Here is a 10,552-nt window from a genome sequence, read left to right as displayed (position 1 = left end):
AAAAAAATTATCTAATAAAATATCATGTTATTAAATAACTTTATCATCCCTGGAAACTGACAAAAAAGAATTATGGTTCAGGCCAGTGTTTTAAAAATTGAATCGGTGACTAAACCGGTGAAGCCACCAGTTCCTGATTCAACCAGCTCAATAAATTTTTTTTGAAGAATAAAAATATTTAAAATTAGCAACCGATTTTAAATTTTTAGTGACGGATTTTTCCTTCGTTAATTCTCTTTATCAGATTTGACCAGTTCAACTACCAATTTGATCCAGTCCAACCCAATTCGACCGCAATTCCGGTTTTGTTGTTTTAGAACTGGACCACCGACCGGATTACAGTTCGACCAGCCAGTGCGGTCCGGTTTTTAAAACACCGGTTCAGACCTAAGAAAATACAACTATATGAATTAAGAGAGAACTTTACGGAGTGCCCACAAACCACTACACTTCAAACGTGATAGTTGGAAGCTACTCATGCCATTGTCCCTTTCTATCAAACATGCTGCCTCATAACCAAAAGCAGAACCCAAACTTGCGTCCTGTAAACCTCAATTGCAAACAAGATTTAAGTAGCAGCGCTTGCAATTTGTGGAACCTGCAACTGAGACCAATTATATGCACCACACAGCTGCTACGGAGTGATTCAGCAGCAATTCCAACTCTCACGGCAATCAGCAAAGAAAATAGCAGGCAATACACCAAGCCAATCGGCATATAACGGAAAGGGAACTGCTGCGGAAAGATACAGATTTTTTCTCAAAAGGAAAAAGGGATGGATGTTATGAATCGGTACAATTTTCATCTATTGTTAGCAAAAAAATTATCATGATTGCGTGGCTCATTTTACTCCACGACTATGCATCTCCATCACCATGATCCTAAAACACCAACATTGTTAATAGCATGATTCAGAAGTCAATAGAAATTTAGTAAATGATCCGAAAAATAAGAAAACCAAATAAAATAAGTAGAAGGACGGGACTTGGCTTTACAAGTTTAGCATCAACTGGAGAAATTTACGCAGCATACATAACCCGTCAGCTCTTAATCAGAAAGCTAAAGCAGATTTCAACTGTACTACATTTCCAACTAAGTAATAATACCTGAGATAACTTTAAAGGTTTGTTTCCCAGCTAAGGAAAAAAATTACTTAACTCATGTAACCTAGTCCAGTTCAGGTAATCCTTGGGTCACTTAACAATCTACAGCATTTAAAGATCATCAACAATGATACAGATTAGGACCATTAGGTATCAATTGAATAACCATAAAAGGTCTGTTAATTATTAACATTATAAGAACTATAAAATATATCTACAACAACAAAAAAAAAATCCACAAGCGGACAGGATATCGTACATACCTCTTCAAAACTCTCATTCGTCCAAAACAACACATGCTATGCCCCGTGCTTGACACCATGCTGCTGAATAGATGAAAACTGAATTGGACTAGCAAAGATGCACCATTAGAAAAGTATGGAACTACCACACTCCCCTAGTAATTGTCATATTATAAAGATCAGCAAACTGCATAACTCCGTTGATAAGATCAAAAAGCTACATAATCAAAGATACACGTGACAAGACAAAAAGCACCACCAGAAAGCTTTTGAGCAATCTAGAGTGATTGAAACATTTAAAAAACTGAACCAGGAATTTAATCAGGTATATTAAAACTGAATTTGGTAAAGAAATGAATAGCGAGCCACCGGACACCGAAAGTTTAATGAGTTACTATAATGAACACAGCAAATCAGCTGAACCACTAAAATTAAGTATACAAAATACAATGTTTTAGGGCAACTACTCTCCGAATTGATGAAAACTATGATGATGACAGAGTAAGCCCCGTTATGCCTGAAAAGGAAAAATTCCAAGCAAATAAACAAGCCTGCCATCCATTGCATGTGTAAATAGGAAAAGGTTCAAAACTTGTGAAGTGTCGTGAGCTTATATGGCGAGTTACTGATTTACAATGTCTATCTGTTTAAAGGCTCTAACTGAACTTCCATTCTCCCAGCCTGTTGCAACTCTTTTTGTGCAGCAGCCCTGGATGGACTTAAGAGATCAACAGAATCATCTTCTTCAAGGTTGCCCAACACCCAATTGCTTCTACCAAGCATTCTGTCCCTTTTTCTTTGTCTTTCTCGATATTCCAAATACACAACAATCAATACACCAACCAAGAACCAAAGAATTAATGCCAAATTATAGCCATGAACATTTTCACTTCCGTATATGTCTTTCAAATGCTTAATTCCAGTAAAAAGTGATGCAACTCCAGCAATCATCGCACATCTGCCAACAATAATGTGAAAATACTCCCATATAAGCCTCTTTGAGGATCTTTCTTCTACATTGGCAGGCTTTTTAGGCCTCATGGAAGCATTTACCGGTTGCACGCATGCCAAAAATATAGCAGTTAGCCCAAATTTAACATGTAACGAGCTGACATAGAAGCCTCGAAGCTCAGCCACAGCAAAAAGAAGGCCAAGTAGAACAATTGCTAAACCAGAATATTGCAAATAAACATGAATCTGGTACCAGCCATCCCCTTTCACATGCTTCAAGTACCGAGCTGCCAAAATTCCACCAGGAAGCAAAATACCCCATGCAAGGAACATCATGAATCCATGAACAGCTAATACAGGTCGCAAATCTTGCTCAGCCTCCGCAGAACCATGCATAAGCAACACCCTGACAGGCTTATGACTAGTAACAGAATGCATATTTCCATCGGTTAAATGTTCGTCTGACCATTTAGTGCCCATTGCCCATACAACCTTCAGAGGACTCGTGGGATCAATAATATTTTTACACTCTGGCAGATCACGGTGACTACATGATGGTTTAATAGGTCGTACAAACTCAAAGGTAATGATACCGTTTTCTGACTTGCACCTTACATCAGTCAAATTCTCCTTTGTTGGATGTATACTAGAGGCATCCTTTCCATCAATCCAGTACGAATTTACATGCCCTTTACCAATCTCATCAACCCATCCCACATAAGCATAGGTATACACCATTCCACTTCCAAATCCAATTGCAATATAACCACTCTTTTTCTCACCTCGAGCTGCAATCGATATACTATTATCCTTTGACAATGTCCAAAAGAGTGTCACTTGCTGATCATTCAGAACCACACTGCTATTGTACATATCAGATAAACCCCCATCAACCACCTGAACTTTCCATCCCATCTTCTGCTGAAACAAGGACTGATAATACACTTGATCCGGTGTATTCCTATCTGGTTCCCAAGTTAGTTCCGTAGGACTAGCAAGAACGCCTTCAGCTTCAGGGCCTCCAGCATAAATAGTCTCAGTTTTATTCCTCAGAGTTGCATTCCCACCCATCGCATTTGAGGTGATATACAACGCAACATCATGTCCGGCTTGAACTGAAAACTTCACAGGGACCCCTCTTTCAACTCTCAAAACTGGAGCCTCCTTCTTATTTATATACAAAACTTTCGAAGGATTAGGTGGATTAGGATAATGCAATGCAGCACCACTGGTAACAACAAGAGGAACATTTGCATCAGCAATAATCAAATCCTGATCCTCCTTATCCTCAGCATCCAAAGGCCCAACACAGTCATTTATACTCTCAGATACATTAAGCGCAAAATGCCCATAATTGACCAAGCTCATAGCTCCATGATACTGGGGAAGATAGTAAGGCCGTAGAGTATCCGGGGGCCTCATTAACCCCAACGCCCAAATTACTGTCATGTTAGCCATATGATCAACTGATAAATCATACTTTTTATCAATTGATACCAATTGTCTACTATACCTCACGAACGACACCCCATCCTTTCTATGCCCATAGATCAACTTAGTATTATTAACTAATCCAACAGGGTCTGATCCTTCATAAATAGTATCCGGGCAAACCCCAGAAGCTGAACCATCCTTATTAATAGTACACTCACTATACTTGGAAATATAAAAATCATCAGCAAACGGTTTCCCATCTTCAGTAAACCCAGCCACCGCAACATCAGCTCCAATCATTAACTCGGTTTCTTCAGAACCTGATCCGGGTTTGGCCCACCCAAACGCCATATAGTTCTGGAATCCAGTAGCTGCCTCTAATCCAATATCAATAACATCTCTCTCCTTACTCAAACTCCATCTAACCCTAAAATCCTTCGATAACACCATACAGTTATCAAACATTGTTGGCACTCTAAAATTCCAACTCCCCCCTTCCTCTGCATTAGTACTATTATTATCTAACGGCGACGGAGCCACACTGGGACTTACAGTAGGACCATAAAAAGAACCGTTGGTTATGATCACATGACCGAAATCCGACGCGGTAGGAACGTCCCAAACGGATAAAACTTGAATCTGATCCCAAGTCAGCGTTTTGTTTAAATGAACAACAAATGAAGCATTGCTGTAAGTTTGATTAAGGTTATGATCGGAGATGACAAAACCGTTAGTTAGGTTACCAAAATCGGTGGAGATTGCACCCCACCAGTGTACTTCAATTCCCGAAAGCATATCGAATTCGGAAATTTCAAAGGAGCAATCGTCGATTATGGTAATTACACCACGAAGCTGGTGTTGAACCATTGTAAATTCGGATTTGAATCCGATGTATGAGCTTGTTTTTGTACAGGGATCCGCATGGGAATAGTTAAAGAAGGAGTTCAAGAGAAACCCTAATAATAATATTCGGTACATGAATGTGGTAATGATGAGGTCCGATCCGGATCGGATCGCCAAGCGGTTTGATTCGAATTGGCGAAATTTTAATAAAAAGCAAAACCACTGACCTGAACTGTAGGAAATTAAGAAGATGGAAGAGAGAGGTGACTGAGTTGCTGAAGCGAGTCGAGTGACGAGGTGACTGAGTTCCTTGTTTTTTTTTTTTCAGTTGTTGGAGGAGAGGGAAGAGATAGAAAATGGGGTTGCGTCAGGGAAGTCGCATTTTTGTCATATGAACTCAGAATGGACGCCGCTTCTGACGTGTGAACAATGAAATATATTTTATTAATAAATCTTAAAACGGTATTTTAATGAAAATTAATTAGTCATTTTTAAAAAAAAAAATTAATTTATCAATAAATAAATAAGATTAAATATATTTTTTGTGAAATTAATTTTTCTGTGAATTTTTGAAATAAAGAATTTGAAAAACAAAATATTCTTAAGATATATTAATAATATTATTATAATTATTATTAGTCATTCTATTATATATTTTTGGATACAGGGGGACGAGACAAAGCCTAAACAACAAAAAAACTACACGCTACGATTATAGAAAACGCCATGAAGATCATGGGACAACCGCGGCAGTAGGCTATTCGGAGGGCAGTCATGAGGAGTAAACCCGATCATATCTCATCACTAAGAGAAGCGAGATGGTCAGCTGTAAAATTGGCTTCTAATTATGTTGAGTATTATTAAGTAGGTAAAAAAGACGATAAAATTCCATCTCGCCCCTACAACTTGAGGCGAAAGATTAAAGAAATTCGAAATTGTGGATTTTTGAAAAAAATCACAGCTTAAAACAGTTACTAACATTCTAATCTGATATCATTTTCTATTTTTGATCATTAATATATCATTTTTAATGATCAAGTATATTAAATGATCTAAAATCGACAAATTATAAATGTTTCAACAATTATAGTTATCAGTAGACACAAATACAATAATATAAAATTAGCAAATTACCATCATTTTTCACTTTGGCGAATATTATATTGTCTATTAAAATATTACTAGTATTTTATTAAATAACTTTAGTCATTCCTGCAAACTGATAAAAAATCTAAAGTTCAGACCTAAGAAAATACAAGAAGATGAATTAAGACAAAACTTTACGGAGTGCTCCACAAAAAACAATACTTTAAACGTGATAGTTGGAAGCTACTCATGCCATTCATCCTTTCTATGTAACAAGCTGCCCCATTACCAAAAGTAAAAGCAAAACTTTAACCTCAATTGCAAACAAGATTTAAGAAGCAGCACTGGAAATTTGTATTGACCTGCCACTGAATGAGACCAAGACACCAAGACATCCGCCACACGGCCGCCTCTCGAGGTTCCTATCCACGTCCCTGATAACTGCGTCGTCATGCGTGGGCTGTGAGGGAGCAGGCGACCGAAGCCCCGGTGAACGGCGGCCGTAACTATAACTGTCCTTAGGTAGCAAAATTCCTTGCCGGGTAAGTTCCGACCCGTACAAAAGGCGTAACAATCATATGCATATAAGTACACCATACAGCTGCTACGGAGTGATTCGGCAGCAATTCCAACTCTGACTGCAATCAGCAAGAAAATAGCAGGCACCCACAACCAATTGGCATATCACTAAGGCAACAGCAGCCGTAAGATAGAAATTGCTCTTCAGAAGGAAAACGGATGGATATTAAGAATCGGTACAATTTTCATCTCAGATCTAATAAAATCTTCAACATAAGTGTTATCGTGAATGCGTGCCTCATTTCACTCCACGAATATGCATCTTCATCACTGCAAATCCATGATCCTGCCATTGCTATAAAAAACATCTACATTGTTAACGGCTTGGTTCAAAAGTCCATATAAATTTAGAAAGTGAACCGAATGATAAAAAAACAAATTAAAATAAGGACGACTAGGCAGTACAAGTTTAGCATCGACTGGAGAAAAGAAAGCGACACAGATCAACTATCAGCTCTTAAACGGAAAGCTAAAAAAGCAGATCTCAACTGTGCAACTTATACAATTAATATTAAGGTAGCTTTTAAGGTTTGTTCCCCAGCATCAACTGGAGAAATGAATGCCGCGACGTACATCAACTATCAGCTCTTAATCGGAAAGCTAAATAAGCAGATTTCAATTGTAGCACTTATACAATTAATTAATATTACTTCAGGTAACTTTTAAGGTTTGTTCCCCAGCTCGGGAAAAAAATTACTGTGAGATTCTAATAACTTATTCCAATTCAGGTAATCCTAGGGTCAATTAACAATCATCAACAATGATGCAGATTAGGTATTAATAAAAATAGTCATTAATACAGGTCTGTTAATTATTAACAATCTAGGAAAAATTACTATATATCTACATCAACAAAAACAAAAATCACAAGCGGACAGAATATCGTACATACCTCTTCAAGACTCCCATTCGTCCTAAACGACACACTCTATACCTTGCTCTTGACACCATGCTGCTGAATAGATGAAAAACTGAATAGGACTAGCAAAGATGCATCATTAGAAAAGTATAGCACTACCACACTCCCCAGGTGATCGTGATCTTACTATAAAGCTCAGCAAACTGCATAATTCCGTCAATGACAAACAGCTACATAATCAGAGATATGCATGACAAGGGAAAAAATCACCATCAGAAAGCTTTTGAGCTATCTACAATGATCGAAACATAATAAAAACAATTGAACCGAGAATTTATTCAAGTAAATAATAACTGAATTCTAGAAAGGAATAAATAGAGAGCCACCAAGCAACAGAAAGTTCAATGAGTTACTATAATGAACACAGCAAATCAGCTGAACAACTAAAATTATTATTGAAACACTAACTGAAATAATGTACAAGGACTCCAAACTACAAAACCAGTCAAGGTTTCAGTCACAAAAAAAAAACAAATGAAAGTCACTACTAGAACAACCTTTTGTTGCCAAAGTATACAAACAAGAGAAATGAAAAGTCCCACACTCGACTAGTTTACAAATATTCATCAATTTTTCTTCCAAATTGATTTCTTTCAATTAGTAGTTTGTCCATTCTCGACACCTAGGCCGTACAAAACGCCAGCATACTTCTTTGTAGAACCACCGAAAAAGTTCTCTCTCAACTTCCTAAATGTGCAAGAAGTGAGCAAACTATCGGAGCCTGCTTGATGGCAAACACCAATTCTCTCAACCTCCAATAACTCGGCAAGCTTGTTCAAACCACCATGAAGGCTATTGCAAAACTTCATCAAATGTTTGATATCATACACCATAGGAAAATACATATAAATCAAGTCGAAGAATCCAGCTTGTGATTCAGGCAAACTCCTGCAAGTCAAAAGCTTAAGCAAGTAACCAAAATCATACCCACTATGAAAAGTAACCCAATGCATTCCGTCATTCAAAACAATCCCGGACGACATCAGTAGCTCGCCAAATCGATTAACATCAATCCCCTTTTCATTGTTCATCTTAAAATCAATCCCACACTGACGCAACAACTCAATAGAATCACTAGCGAAGAGATCTTCACTGACATTAAACTCGCGAAAATTAAACTGCCAGATACAAAACTTATCGGTTCCACAAGTAGGCAAATTCCCGTTCTCATCAGAGAAAGTAAGACCTAACTGGATCAATTTCAACATATTAACATTATCTTTCAAAGTTTGATAGTTAAAATCATTGATATTCTTAAAATTCCCGACAGGGCGCGAAACAACGCCGGGGAACTCAGTATCCATAGCTACATAGTTAAATTGATCAACAATTTCACGAATCAAAGCAAATTCCTCATCCAGATTATCATTCCAAACCTCTCGGATAAGAATCGAATCACTTTTAGGTATAACCGACATTTTTAAGTAGTAGTCTAGCTGATAGTATAAACCCCAGATCTGAAGCTAAATCACTCAAAACCTGAACTGGGTATGTTTGATTTTACAAAAAGATTAGGTCTGTCTACACAACGGATCTGCAAAAAGGAAAATTAGAACATGGGTTAGAAAAAAACCTAAAAAAACTAACAGATTTTGAAAAAAATGAAAATCCTACAGAGCTGAAAACTGAACGGGATCTGACCTGAAGTGAGTAGATCTTGAAGGGTGTAAGAAGTGATTTGGAGTTCTGATAAATTGAGATTTACGGGTCAACGAAGAATGGATTTAGAGATAGAGAGAGAGAGAGGTTAACTCTGGTTGGTGGTGTGATAAAAGTAGTGCAATGAGAGGACAGTGCAATAATTAAAGGAAAATGATGTCGTCGACCCAATGGGAGAAAAGAAAAAACAAGAAGCATAAGGATTGAGTCAAAAACGGGGGCGTTTACACGGTGTTTCCAGATCATGCCTTAAACGGCGACGTTTCTTTTTCATTTACTAGTTGCAATCATAGTTGCCTAGTTAGACCGACCAACATGTAAATTTTTGGCAAAATCCATCCTAAAACCCCTCTACTTTATTTTTTTTATTTGATAAACCCCTATCTCAAAGTTGCTCACGGCCGGATCCTTTTACTATTTATGAAAATTGCGTTTTTAGGCCCTTACTCGCCTCCGGTAAGACTATCGTGCATCGAACAAAAGACTAGAGTTCGTGGACCTCTCCAAGGCTCTTATGTTTGCCTTATTGGTTATCGGCTTTATTTACTGGACATATTCGTATTATATCTCATTTCAATAGTATATGCACTTCATAGGATATGAAAGTTGTAAATAAACATTTATGAAAGCAGTAAACACGTTTGACGCGCATATGACTCGATCTGGACTGGCATTTGAGGCAAGTAGCATGTACTCCTAAGCATACATCTAACCTTAGAGGTTTCTAGCAAATAGCATAAGTTTGGCTGGTTTGGATTGATTACATGCACAAAGCCTAAAACCGGGTGTATAAATGTTATTGATTGATTTTATTAGGCGAGTCTTGAAAAACTTATACAACCATTACTACATTTTCGTATTAGTCTGTCACGACCCAAATTATTGAGCCGCGACCGGCGCTAGGGAACGGGAGTGTTAGCTCCAGAACCCGTAGCAAGCCTAAAACCACTGTAAATTTTTCGCGAATAAAACGTATTATTATATATAATACATTATCAGAAATCTTCTTTAAATAATATAATTCACTTATTAAAATATCGTATTCCTTTTCTGAAAACATTCGCGAAACAATTCTTAGAAACAGGGTCTTACCGAGCGATATCTCATATCCAGCACCGCCCTGTTTCTGATCACAAACATCACCAATTCCACTCACGGCAATTGGTATCAAATTCAAACGGATAAACGCCATCTTTCTAATAAAATTTATATCAGAGTTCACATTTTAAATACCGTTTGAAATCAAATCATAAATCTTATTTTAACACCTACTGACTACTGCAGCTCTAAGGACTCGTACTTTGTGCAAGTCAGAAGACTTCCAACACAAAGGAAATGGTCTGTATGATCCAACTCCGGTCACCTGAAAGGAAATACTGTGAGGGGGTCAGTATTTTGGGAAATACTGAGTGAGCTTGCAAGTTACTAACGGTATTAATATAAAAATATAACATCGCATCTCAAGAAAATAATAATATAAAACATATAAACAGGTATTTGATCTGTACGAAACTAATATCCTAGCATGCGACACATTTCTCGAATAATCATTATCATTCAACCCAATCGTAAATATCAATCGCGAGTCCAACTCGCTGGTGGCCCAGCCACTAGATACGGGGACTCCGGACTACACCGTAGCCGAGTACTCACTCGTATCAAAATCATATACCCAATCGTAAATATCAATTGCGAGTCCAATTCGCTGGTGGCCCAGCCACAGAAATTTCATAATC

General features: G+C 37.6%; 2 protein-coding genes across 2 annotated transcripts; both read right to left on the bottom strand.

The window, feature by feature from the left end:
- Positions 1-1,650: 1,650 nt before the first annotated feature.
- Positions 1,651-4,990, bottom strand: LOC126669034 (cytochrome b561, DM13 and DOMON domain-containing protein At5g54830). Its single transcript, XM_050362311.2, has one exon. It carries the CDS (start codon positions 4,706-4,708, stop codon positions 1,985-1,987), a length of 2,724 nt encoding a protein of 907 aa, XP_050218268.1. The 5' UTR covers positions 4,709-4,990; the 3' UTR covers positions 1,651-1,984.
- Positions 4,991-7,528: 2,538 nt separating this feature from the next.
- Positions 7,529-8,985, bottom strand: LOC126669634 (probable CCR4-associated factor 1 homolog 7). The gene is made up of 2 exons (XM_050363146.2): positions 8,799-8,985; positions 7,529-8,691 (listed from the first exon to the last, which is right to left on the bottom strand). The coding sequence occupies exon 2, from the start codon at positions 8,573-8,575 to the stop codon at positions 7,751-7,753; it is 825 nt and encodes a 274-aa protein (XP_050219103.1). The 5' UTR covers positions 8,576-8,691; positions 8,799-8,985; the 3' UTR covers positions 7,529-7,750.
- Between the last annotated feature and the right edge of the window lie 1,567 nt (positions 8,986-10,552).

The sequence above is a fragment of the Mercurialis annua genome, linkage group LG2 (assembly GCF_937616625.2).
Source record: "Mercurialis annua linkage group LG2, ddMerAnnu1.2, whole genome shotgun sequence".
Lineage (NCBI taxonomy): Eukaryota > Viridiplantae > Streptophyta > Magnoliopsida > Malpighiales > Euphorbiaceae > Mercurialis > Mercurialis annua.
The sequence above is the reverse complement of the archived record's forward strand: the minus strand, read 5'-3'. Positions and strand labels throughout refer to the sequence as shown.